This window comes from Cariama cristata, unplaced genomic scaffold (assembly GCF_000690535.1).
Source record: "Cariama cristata isolate BGI_N322 unplaced genomic scaffold, ASM69053v1 scaffold15260, whole genome shotgun sequence".
In the NCBI taxonomy this organism is placed as follows: Eukaryota; Metazoa; Chordata; class Aves; order Cariamiformes; family Cariamidae; genus Cariama; species Cariama cristata.
Genome location: NW_009595376.1, coordinates 1 through 13,583, shown reverse-complemented (window position 1 = coordinate 13,583; position 13,583 = coordinate 1). Strand labels below are relative to the sequence as shown.

General features: G+C 33.5%; 1 protein-coding gene across 1 annotated transcript; it reads left to right on the top strand.

Annotated features, from left to right (window-relative positions):
• Positions 1-1,135: 1,135 nt before the first annotated feature.
• MCPH1 (microcephalin 1) lies at positions 1,136-12,054 on the top strand (the record flags this gene model as incomplete). The annotated part of the gene is made up of 7 exons (XM_009701860.1): positions 1,136-1,220; positions 1,865-1,985; positions 2,290-2,430; positions 3,672-3,767; positions 4,750-4,945; positions 11,646-11,763; positions 12,016-12,054. Coding segments are annotated over 7 exons (796 nt in total), but the record flags the coding sequence as incomplete, so codon positions are not given.
• Positions 12,055-13,583: the final 1,529 nt, after the last annotated feature.

The following is a 13,583-nucleotide window of genomic DNA, read 5'->3' as shown; positions in this document are numbered from 1 at the left end:
TTCTCTCCTCTCCGTGCCCCTCAGGGAAGGGCCGGGGTTAGCAGAGAGCCTCTGCCGCCCGCTGTGAGCGCCGGCCCAGCCTTCAACGGTGACACAATGAAATCGCTGAATTAATGTAAATTGTAATGTAGTCTACATCTATGCTGATATTATCCAGAATTTAATAACAGCACCTGAAGTCCAGCATGTTGAATATCATCTCTATTTGATGCTTCAGAGAACTCTGAACTCAGTTAGTTTGACACATACATGTAGTGGTTGGGCTCTTTATTCAAAACTGAGTAAGTAAGCATTAGATTGTAATTCTACAGCTACAAACTCTATAGCAGTTAGATCACTAGGTGTCACTAGAATCACAGCATTGGATGACTTCTGAGGGCACGCTAGTGTGGTCTATTAAGGTTCCATACTCTTTCCTATAATTGTTTTTATTATATATTGTTTGAGAATAAAACCGTATTTACCTATTCTGATCAAAAGAACTTTAATTTATGCATTAATAACCAAATTCTTGTCTCAACATCATCTTTAGTGTTTGCCAATGCAGTAGATTGTATCCTATTTCAAGATAACATGACTCCCACTGTTCTCAAGTCAGTCTTGGAAATGAAAAGACAGGGAAAACTAGGGAAAGGGTATCGGTTGGATTTTTGGGTTTGTAATTAAAAAAAAAGTTCACATAAATATAGATTGCTCCTCAATAAGGGGCTGGTTTTAGCATTGCATATACAAAGGGAAGGCAGAAAACAGAGACTAATGAGTAAGATGTAAAAGCCAGGATCAGATGAAGCCTCCTTCCTCATCTGCCTGAAGAGAATAATTTCCTCCCACCTTGGCCATGACACTCTCTAAACTTAATACAATGATTTTTAAATGAGTGGAAAATAACATATGAGTGGGAAACTTTGAGTTTCAGAACAGCAATTTAGAGGGCATTATTAGGACAAAAAAATTGTATCGTGTCCTAGATTTTTTAAATTTTTTTTAGCATTACAGTAGTTATGCTAAAGGTACACACTTAGGAAGGCTTGGTGTTTCAATATTGCAGGACTTGGACAACTCTTTTTGCAATAAATGTTCTCATTCTTAAAACAAACAAAACAAAACATCAAACTTGCTCTGATTTCTTATACAGATGTCGAAAAACTGGAGTACATGTTGATGAATCCTTATTTCCTCCAGTAGACACTAATGAAGGATCACCACTACTGATCAAAAAAGTGAGTATGTGATTTATTTATTTTTTAAATAGGCCTAGAATAGTAAACTTTAAAGTTTGAACTTGACTTCTTGACCTTAGACATTTGAACTGTTTACTTTCGGAACATTCTGTAAACTCTACCTATCCATCTGAGTAGGTTTTTAAAGGTAGGCTATGGCTGTGACGATGTGGCATCTTATCTGAAGAAAGGGTAATAAAAATAGAGTTTTTATATTGGTGAACAAAGAAAAGAATATTTAATTTAAAATGACATAATGACTAATCAAAAACCCATGACTGCCATGTGGCTTATGTTTCACTGGGTTGTGACAAAACCTACAATCCTGGTATTTAAAAAAAAAAAATAAAAAAATCTTTCAAGCCTTAGCTTTACTACAAGCAAAAAAGAAAAGGTGGTGACTTAGTCTCCTTTTTACTAAAATCTAACCTAAAAAAATCTGTAAGATTCTTTCTTATTTCCTATTAAAGTTCACTTTGGAAAATGTTAACTTCTACAATTCTCTGTGACTCTCGAGGAGGTGATAAGTAGCATAGAGTTAAACACTGATAGTAAATACCATGATAAAATGGTAGGCAAATAGGATGTGTAGTTACTTCTGCCAGTTTTATACCGTATAATTAATAATTTTATGTGTCTTGCAGCATAAATGTATGCAGCCAACAGACTTTGTTGAAAAAACTCCAAAAAATAATAGAAAACTGCAGAGAAGGCTGGAGCAGCTGACTAAAGAATTAGCTGTCCAAAAGATAGCAATTAATGCTGGTAAGAACTACTTTAGACTAAGATTCAAATATCTCTTATTTCTTTAAAATGCTTGATGGGTTTTGGTTTTTGTTTTGGTTTTTTGTTTGTTTGGGTTTTTTTACCTTTATGCCATGAGAAATAAAGTTGACTTACTTTTTACAGAGTTCTTTGCAAGTTTGTGGTATTAAGGCATCTGTAGTGATGTTAGGTATAAGGAACCTAATTTTTTCAAGTTTTTTTCAAAACAAACAAAAAAAAGAAACTTCATCTGAAGCTGTTACAGCATGTAACATTAATGTACAAATGCAATTTCTTTGTGTAGAAACTGATGTACCAGTTTTACTGTTTGAAGACAATGGTTCACTTATATACAGCCCTGTTAATAAGATAAAAGATCAATGCAGTACAATGGAAAGAAGAATAAAGGAGATGAAGGAAAAAAGAGAAAATCTTTCTCTTACTGGTAAGAAGCTAAATTTTACTTATCCATGAACGTGCACAAATGGCTACCATTTTTATTGCTGAATTTTTGGCACACTTGTCTTGCTCTGGCCTTCAGAATTTTTTTCGTATCTTACTTGATTTCATGTCCTCCTTTCTTCCCAGGTTTCGAGAAGGTGCAAATGCGTTAGTATTTAGTTTCTTTCTGTTGAAGGGCACAAGAAGTCATGGAAGACAACGATTCCAAAAAGGAATTTCTTAATCACTAGACTGCTCAAGAGGACTAATGTTTAAGCTAGACTTTCTAAACTTGTGAATTGATATTGTCACAACTTAGTTAAACTTTACAGCGAGACTCTGAATCTTACTTCCTGATAAATTTTAATGTGAATGCTGTACTTGACAAAGGTTGTAATGTTATTACTCCCAGGCCAGCAGTTTAAAAGGGAGTCCAAAATTGGTGAGACATCTCTCCAGGTACTGAAGAACAGGCTTTAAAAAAATAATTTTAATGACCTAATTGACTAAATCTAGTTGATTTCAAAATGCAGATCCTGGTGAATTAAATCTAGATTGCAGTTTTCAAATAATATTTTAGTGTTTGCGTTACCTTACTCTGAAAGTATTGAGGTCTAAGTCATTAGGTTTTGTCAGGTTGTTATTATAAAAACTGCTGAAATGTGGAACATCTTTTTTGAGGGAAGGGAATCTATAGTATTTGAAGTTTTAAGAAGTCTATATCAACTAGACTGTCAGTTTATAATTTCAAAAATAATTGTGGGAGGCAAGTAAAGAACCAGTGATACATGGATGAAAAATTAAATGTCATTTATTTAAGCATGGCTTGTGTTTGCTTTTTCTTTGAGTTTTAAGGTAATACCTTCAAATGTTTTGAAAAGCATTTCTGCTATATCAAAGCTTTGCTGCTAATTGCAGATTTTGACAGATTCTTTAGTAAAATACTGCAACTGGCTTGGAAAGGTCTATAATATTTTCCAAATGGTTTGCCATCATTCTTTAGTTTTGGAAAAATGTGGTGCTGAGTTATCTAGAAAAAAATGTGCTTAATATCTAATAGCATTTTTATTTGTATGTAATTTGAGGTACTGTTGAGTGGTCCACAATTATTTATATGCTTATAGTTAGTTGGCAAGGCAATGAGTTGTCTCTTACAATTGAGCTGTTTTGAAATATGAATAGATGGTATGGAAATCTGTATGTGTGCAAACACAGCTAACTAGTTTATTATTTACAAATTCCTAGGTTCACAAATGTCTCAAGTATCTCCAAGTAATTCACCAGGAGACTGCCTGCTGTCTACTTGTGTCTTAACTAATTCAGAAGGTGCATTGTTACCAGGTAACCAACACAACTTCATATATTACAGAAATTAAAAGTAATACATGGCCTGTATATCTTAATTTGGAAAGTACAGTGTACCGAAATGGAAAGTGTATATATTTGCTCTCTCATTTTATGTTTAAAGCTGAATTATTTTAGTCTTACTTAACTGGCAAAGTACGTAGAAGTAAGAATTCAAGGGAAATGGAGTATGAGGAATCACATTGGGTAAATACTCTGTCTTACTGCTTTGATGCTTGCCTCACTTCCTCCTCTTTCCTCACACCATTCCCCATGGATTCTTGTCCTGGCATGGTGTCAGTCTTCTCTGCTCTTACAGTGATCTGGTATAGAATACAGAGTGTACACTGAACAGTGTGATGTGGGAACCAAAAAAAACTGAATGAGAGAGACACCTCAGAGAACTGTAATGTCTTCTGAATTTTCAATCAAAAAACTTGAATTTAAAAGGAAACCTAATGTGTTTTCCAGCTTAAGTATTCAGGGATTGAAGAAATAACAAGTAAAAATAAATCAGCTTTTAAAAATGTTTTATGGTTGCAGATGAATTCAAGTAGTTTATCAAGGTTCTTATTCTCATAAAGTTAGGGGTTTGTTCCTGTGTTTTGGCATAGTAGCAGGACATCAGGCAGAAGATTATTGTGAAGGCTGTTGAGCTATGTCAGTGGGCATCTTAACAGCATTAATCATGTATGCAATGGGTATGTACTTCAGACCTCATGTCTTCTGTCAGTCATGTGAGCAGAAAGCTGAAGTCAGATGCTGGTGTTTGGTCTCAGAAGAAAAGTGAGAAGACAGTCTTTAGAATTCGTAATGAGGGCCACTTGAGCAGTTTTTGGTGACTTGCCATATGATATCCAGAGAAGTGGCTGAATCCTTGTTTTCTTCTTTCAGTAATTGCATATATATTATACTAAGAAATTGGTACTCTCTCTGTTTTGTTAAATACATTTGTATTGCCACTTTTCATATTTTGCAGGAGAACAAACGGAGAACTGCTTGAACTCAAGTTGTCTTTGGGGAACTGATAAATTAAAGAGACAGAAAACAGACGTAGTAAAACACACTTGTGATACTTGGACTGATATTTATGTATCCACTAGTGCATCAGTGAATTCTCCCTCACATAGCTATGAGCAGAAGAACTTAACACCAAAACAACATAGCAGAAGAAGCTTAAGAAAAAAACAGATTTTGCAGAACGCTTTGGATGATAAATTGTCTTTAAAAAAGAAAGATCCAAAAAAGTTTCCAGAGAAAAATCAGAAGGATGAAAATAGCATGACTACTTCAGTTGCAAATGAAAGTTCTCTTCTCCAAATCAAGGACTTGGGTCATGTTACTCCTTCCAAAAAGACAGTCAAGTTAAATACTGTTCCTGCTTTCATTGGTGGTGTTTCTAATTCACCTGTGAATAGTGAAGACTTAAATACATGTTCATTGGATAGAAGCTTCCCTGTTGACAGAAACGATTGTATTCCTGAAGACAAGAAGAGAAGGAAACTACAAACACTACCTAGTTTGAAACTGGCTACCTCAGAACTGGGTGCAGCAGGGTCTAAAGAGTTCTTGCAAGCAATTACTTCATATAGCAAGTCTTTTTGCGCTGAAGAGGATTCTTATGAAGACTTCTTTTCATCTAATTTGAATGAAAATGAAGTACAGGTACAAGTACCAAAGGAATCACAGAATCCTGAAGTTTGTTGCAAAGGCGCTTCTACAAACATGGACTTGCTTGATGTGAGTTTTTGTAAGCCACGTACTACTACCAAGAAAAGTAGGAAAAGACCTATTCTAGCAAATGATGTTTCAGTAAAGAAAAACTTCAAACCAGCTGAACATCCTGGAAGTGCGCCATTAAACTATATGTCAGATGGTGAAAAAGCTGACACTGCAGAAGCTCTAGATTCTGATGATGTGAACAGGCTGCCTCAGCATGCTCATGAAAAATCCTGCAGAACCTATGTGAATCACTATACTCATAGTACTGGTAAGTTGCTACATAGAGCTGGAAAATGAAAAGATACCGTACTGCATTAAATATACTCATGCAACTAAATTGCAAAATGAACTGCCATTCCAAAGGGAAAAACATTTCAGAATTACACCAAAAGAAGAAAATGTTGCAGTACTGACTTTATTTTTGAGTAAACTAAATGAGTGCATAGGATCCAAAAGAACATCCATTTGTTTTCCCGTACGTTACAAACACAAAGAGGTCACCAAGAGATAAGGAAACTGTGCTCACAAAATGCAACAAAAGTAATGTGAGCCTTCTTTTCCCCTAATGCTTGGTATTCTGTACACTTTCTGCTGCTATTGAAAATCAGTTTAAGAAACCAAAGTCTTTCTGTTTTAAATGTTACAGTGCTCTTGTAAGTTGTTTATAAGTAACTCCTCATCGTAGGGTCCCTTGTTCAAATTATTTTTATTTCAGAAGTTAAAATTGCTATAGGTTAATTTCAGTTAAGGGCATAGAATCTGTATTGGAAAAAAAATACTGGAGTTAGCAATTTCTAACTTGTGCTACGATGAAGATTGAATAAGACATTTGAGGGCATGTGCAAGAGTTGCGATGTAAGTGTCTCTTTCAACCATGGCTTTTTTATATGGAACTGATCTTAGTTTTTAATAATAATTTTAAGAGTATTTTTTATATTTGAGCATTTTCAAATGGGTTTAACCTAAGTTATTTCAATGTAAATGTATACTAGAATATTGAATCTCAAGAACTTCCCTGGAAAATGCTTTTAACATGCATTGGGGTAATAATTTTCAGATTTTTATATTTTGAGCTCTGTTTGTCAAACTTTACATAGGGTTAAATATTTGTAATCATAATTGTGTATTTTAATCATTTGTTTTCCCTAGAAAATTCTGCAGCAGTGCATCAATGAATCATATAAAATTAATTACTAACTTAAAGGGTTCAACAAACTTGTATCAAGCTTGTATTTATGAAATCATCCAGTGGAAATGTTGAACGGTGACTGTACCTATATCTGTGGGTAGTAAGTTGCTGAACTGTGAGCTGCTATTTTTGGGTTCACTACATCTGTATTTTAATACTTGAAGGTGTGTCATTATAACACAGTTAAAAAAAAAGTTGATGCAGGCGTATGTTCTACAAGTATAAATGTACACCCACAAATGTGTGAACCCACTGTATGCAGTTTTTGCCATGTAGCAATATACTAGAAGATGATCCTTAAATTATGTAGTCCTTAATGTCAAAGAACAGTCTGTTTTTTATTAAACAATCATGAAAACAAATGGGGAAGGAAAAAACGTTTACTACTTTTAAACTTAGGAATGCCAGTTAATTTTAGAGTTAATTCTAACTTTTAAATTCTAGTGATTAAATTATGATCAATGGTCTAGCATGTTATGCTTTTATTTTCTCGCTGGACAACTTGTTTAAGGTAACAGATTTTGGAGGAGAGGAAAAAGGAACCGTATACTTTTTATCCTTCTTGTTAGGAACATCTGTAAGTCTCAATTTGTGTTTCTAGAAATTTTAATAGTATTTGTGACTTATCAGCAATGGCCATTTTCCCAAGCTTCATACATCTGTTGTATAGTCACGTTAGAACCTCAAGTTTGACAGCTCAAACGAGTGTACTTAAAAATGGAAGGAATCAATAATGAAAGATGAGTTGTATTTTCCCTAATAATGCAAGTTCTGTCGAAGAGAATGAAAATCTTGTTTAAAACTTAGTACTGTGATACTGTATGATGGAATAATTGATTTTTATTAAATATACATTTAATATTTCCTTTTTTTCTTGAATGTAAGTTATTTCTTGTCTATGTTAATTAGTAAACAGTAAATTGCTTTGTTTTTCTGTATGTTGTACGTGATGTGAAAACTGATAAATACAGTATGTTATTTTTAAAAGCTAAAGGATTCTTTTCACTCATGTATATACAGTTGTGAGTAATCAAATATCCATATAAAATTTATATCTGTAAATATATACATTTTATATAATATATCTTTTTATAAAATATAGCTGTATATATTTAAAATATTAAACATTTTTCTTGCCCATTTTTTTTCCTTATGATTTTTAGGTCAGTGGCTCTCTTACCCAATGTCTTTAATGACAAGAAGTAAGATTTGATAAGCTTTCTTTCCACAGACTACTTGGAACATTTGATTTTAAACTAGAATTGTAATATGCAGCCTAATCTTAAACTAACTTTTCAAGTCCTAATGCTTTTGTTGTAGCAAACTTCAAGTTCCTTTGTAGGGTGCAGTCAAGGCTGCCCAGTTGTTCTGCTGAACAGCACAGGCATAAACATGGCTGTTTATTTTCATCTTAAGTCATAAATCAAGTAGACAACTGTCACAGATGCAAGAGTTGAAATTAATTAGGCATTATAAGAATATTAAAAGATGCTTTCCTATTCAGATTCACTTTTTCTTTCTCAGCTTTGCTTCTGGAGATGAAATAAATTTTCTATCCTTCTGATATCAAACCAGCCATAGCTGATAAATTTCAGTGCTCTGTAATCAATAAGTGCTGTATAACTGGGGTTTGTCTGTCAATGCCTACGTTTTTAGCACTTACAAAGTAAGGAAAATGTTGGCTTTTCTCTATCATGAATATAAGTTTATGGAAATGCAATAATATTGTCTTTTGTGAAAGTTAATGTTCTGTATTACTAAGAGACTCTAAGAACTTCTTTGTCATTCGTGTTGTAAATTGCTTTACTTCAAAATCCAGTCCATCTGCTTATAACGTTTTTAATAGGGCTGATGGTAGGGTAAGCTGGCACTTGAACCACATGCTTCAGAATGCCAATACTTGCTCAGAGTTGATGAATTCCTATGACTTTTCATATGAAAGCTACAACAATAAATAATATTGGGCAAGGAATGCAAGAGTATGCTCTTTTAAGCTTTTATCATCCTGAAATAATTTAGAAATTTGAACTCAAACTTAGCATTGTTTCCAGTCTTAAAAAGAAACTTAAGGCTTAGCTGAGTGAATTTTAGATATTTATGGTGAATTTGGGAGGCAAATATTATCTTAGTGGCCAAAAGACAAAAAGTGAGACCCATTATAGTGTAATTAATGTAGATCAATGTTAAGATGGGGAATGTGGAATATTATTGTGTTGTTTGGTGCAAAAATTATTAAGTTTAATTTAGATGACTGAGTTTTACCTGAGGTTCTAGGTGCTAGGTACTTAATGCTGCTAAAATACTGTTTAAGTCTTTAAAAACACACATGAGAATTTCCTTAGATTTGCTGTGCCCTTTTTTTTTTTCTTCAGTTTTGCAAGAAGACAACCTCGCTAAAAGTATTGTATGGTGTCCTCTATTGGCATTTTATTACATCCTTTTAAAAAACAAATGAAGGATGAAGAAGAAAACCATTTCTTCCTTGATTCCTTTTTATTTATCTTTACAAAAAGTTTAATTGTAACTAATTATTAAAACAAAAAAGGACAAATATTTCTGACTGGAGGAACAGGTTGAGGATTATTTTGATGAAGTCAAATTTACAAAGCCTGATGAAACTTGTCCTAGAGTGCATAACAAGCTAGATAAAATTGTTCTAAACCATTAACAGGTTCTCTTTGAGAACCTGGTGGGCATGTAAGCTTTCAGAAGACTTGAAGAAATTGTGTTCTGAATAGCAAGAACTTGGTATTTGCCCACGCTGAAGTAATCACTACAATAATAATAACATCACAAGTTATTAAATATTCTGTGCATATGTACCTGAAGGATTACTGATTATGACAAATTCAGACTTGCTTCATAGTTGAGGTCGATAACTCTGTGGATAAGTACAAAATAGTAGATATGATATAGCTTAATTTCAGTGACACTTCATTATGATATTTTTAAAGTAGAACACTATACTGCAGATAAAATTTTTATTAGATAGACATGATTGATTTGATTGAACAAAACTAGCTTATTGTGCCTGATCATTACTTTGCTTTTTAACTCGAAGGAAATATCGAATGGAATTTTGAAGATAATATTCTGGTTCAAAACTACTCACTGGTGATAAATGATCATGAATGAGTAGAAGCTTAAATTGCAAATTAAAGTCACTCTAATTTGTTACAATACTTCAGAGGGCTATCAGAGTTGTCATTGAGCAATGTTTTAGAAGAGAATTTAGTGGATCTAATGGACCACAGTGGCATGAGTTACCTGCCTATTTGAACTATTTAGGAGTAACTAACAGTGGATGGAATTGCTTCAAAAAATGTGTCAACTTTATCTGAAATACCCTAGGAAAAGCAACTAAAGATGAAAAGTCCTTACTTGTGAGTGAACAACTGCTTTAAAAACAAGCAATTGGAGGAAAAACAGACAATGGACAGTGAAGCTTGAGACCTACAGAGTGGGAAGTGCTTGAGAAGTCCTGATAGTCAGGAGAGAAGTAGGAACTGGCTTACAAAGAATAGTCCTTATTTCTGTAATGCATAAGATCCCCAAGTCTGACAATCAGAGGTGATGGACATTGTCCCCTGTAGCTTTTTTTATTGTGTGGCAAGATCTTTTCTCCTCTTCTACTTGCCATCAGTCTTGCTCAGTGATTGATGATGAGCCTCAGTGCAATACTAAATAAAATTAACATAGTTAAGCAATTAGTTCTCCCTTTGTTAAATTACACTTTGTATTTAAATACTGAGTTTAAATTAACAATTGTACCTGAAAGCCAAGTTTACTTGTATTACACAAAAATTACTGCAATATTGTATAAATTCATGTGAAACTTGCAACTTTAGTGTGAAGAAGTGATTAAATTTTGACTAGTTTAAAGGTTATAATTTTAAAATAAGTAATCAGTAATGGAAAATGTTTGTCATTGTGTTTTAATTTGTTGTTCTGTAACCTCAAGGATTAAGAGTTTAAGTAGCTGACAGAGGAAAACCAAATTATTTTTAGTTATATATGCAGTCAGACTAGTAAATATGGATAGTACCCTTCAGTATTTTCCAAAAGTAATCAGAAGCAGCTTATTTGGGAGGAGCTGAATGTAGACCACTTTAATCACGAATTATTAAACTTTCTTTAGCTGGTCTCATGCATTTCTGTGAAATGAAAAATTAACAAATGTCCTAAAGTAGACTCCATTGAACTAAATTTGGGAAAAATGATCTACCTAAATCTTCAGTTATTAAAACTTCATTGATCAACGCTTTTTAGCTTATGCAAGCAAGCTAATTTCTCGAATGATTCAAAAGTTTATTTAGTGCTTAGAAAAGTAATCCTGACAGTGTTGAAGAATTAAATATATATTAATTCACAAAATATGTGATGAAATATAATGCTTTTTGGCAGCTGCATTAGAGTACATTCTTTCTTATGGATGGTGCCTTTTTATAAATAATAGGACTGATATGCCTACATGCGCACGTGATCCTTGCCTGCTAACAGCTTGCTAGATTTACTTGCAAAGTGTTTGAAAAGATGTTTCAGACCTTCAGGTCATTTCAGGTAAACACAGTGTGTACTGAAAATGTTAACATTTCAATCAGAAAGGAAAAAACTAGCCCCCACTGCTTCACACTCTCAACTATCTCTATATTCAGAGAAATTGCAAATTTTGTAATAAATGGAAAGCAATTTAGCTGATTCATTACTTGTAGTTGATATATAGTTTTCAAAATTTTGGAAATTGGGAGTTTTATGACTAGTTTATTTACAAGATCAGATCCTGAAGTTATATGCTTGACTGTCATTCTTTTTTCTGTAACTGAAATACAATATAAAAATAACTGGTACAAATTATTAACTTAGATATCTTAATTGTACATAGCTCTATGTGCTATGATAAAATAATTGGTGGCAGTTTCATTTCACAAGACTGCATTTTTCATTTCAAGTTTCTAAATTTGGTTTCTAGGTGATGAAAATGAAATTTCAGAGTGTCATGTTACTGATGACTCTTGCAAAGTTTTTAATGAACAAAAGAATAAGAACAATGGGGAATTAAGAAAAACTAGAAGACTCCGAAAGGTCAGTTTAACTGGACATACTGTTTGTTATGATCTTTTTTTCTTGGACAATCACTGAGTGCCTTTGTATGTACAAAAAAGAAATGCATTCTTTATGCACTATCAATTAAAAAATTTTTCTGAATCTCATTTTCCTTGAAATGTTACGTGAATGCTGTTCAAAGGCAATACGTATAACCATGGAACTCGGCTTTCTGGTAACTTGAGGTAGCAGAGTCTGTGCCAAGTTGCCATTGTAAAGGAGGTTGGTAAGCCAACTCAAACTGTTTTAGTTGAAAAGCCACTGAAGTAACCTGAAAAGATACCTGTCCTTTTTGGAGGAGTTACTAAATGGGGTAGGGGTTTTTGTTTGTTTTATAGTGGGATCATCCCTAGTGGATATTTCTGGAGGATAAAGATTTATGCAGTATTTTCTTTTAAGTTCCAGTGAAGCTAAATTTCTTAAGTTAGCATTTGAGCTCAGTTTGAATGTTAAAAAATAAAAAAAAAAAAAGTGAGAGGATTGGGGGATTGGGTCAGCACTGAATCTTTTTTAGGTGTTTTTCCCTTGTAAAAGTTTTTTTAAGTAAATGTAAATCTGGTCAGGAAAATACGTAGTAGTTCTTTTTATCAGTAAGTAGCAAGTCATGCAGTTAAAATGAGCACTGAATTGTTTTGAGAATGGAAGTCCTAAAGCATTAAAAGATACCTGAGGTGATTAATTATTTGAAGTAAATTACACAGGTGTTTCATTGGTAGCTATTGGTGAAATTTCAAAGAGACTGATCACAGATTTTGATCCTGTATAATGTAAAAGTTTTGAGCAGGTGCAGTTACTAGACTGTTCAACGTTTTAAACATTCTGAAGATGGGATATTAACCTCCATAGACCAGTGATCTTCTCTGGGTTAAAATTATTATTTGACTTCTTGCCTGCATCGTACTGCTTGTTACTTTTCTTAAGTATTTGTTCCCTTTCTTTTCCTAAACATACACATATATGTTATTTGTATAGCTAATAACTTTTATGTATAATGTAGAATGTATAAATCAACTTCACTCTAGATCCATCTCCTATAGAAACATTGTAAGATAGTCTACTTTTTAGGCTAAAGCATCTATCCAGAAGAGTTTCATTTCCTGCCACAGAAATCTGACTAAAACTGCTAAATATATATCCACAAACTACAGTCAATGCCTCTTCCTAAGGCTATCTGCAGAAATGGTGCTTGGAGACTTACCAGATTTATTGGTTTGAATTCCTTCTCCTGTGTAATTACACTAGGAGAGCATTACACAGTAGCGCTAGTTTTGAATAATTTCTCTTAAGAAAAGATCCCAGCATAGCTATTACATACTGAAGAGAAATAAAAAACAATATGAAGTTCTTGTTTATTGTTCCCCCTTTTCAGACCTGGCCTTCCACTGAAAGGTGGTGTAACAATATGAAGTTCTTGTTTATTGTTCCCCTTTTTCAGACCTGGCCTTGCAGTGAAAAGTGGTGTCTTTTAATGGTTCTGCTTGGTGTCTGCTTGCAAAGCATGCTCTGTGAGGTGTTTAACAGTAGCAAAAGCTAAGTAGTAGCTGGAGAAAAATTCCTATTCAATATTTTGAGATCACTTCTTTCATCCATCCATTTCAGCCAGGTGGTAATACAATTGGACTCAAAGATCAGTAAAATAGCAGCACGTATTTTCTTTGATGTCGTGAACGTTTTTTAAAATAATTTTAAAGGTTTCCAGTTGCAGTTTGACTGTGCAAATTCATATAGAGACAATGATGGGTTTGTTTTGATTGAAAAGCAAAAAGAACTACACAGAAAGATTTTACGTGGTTTAATCA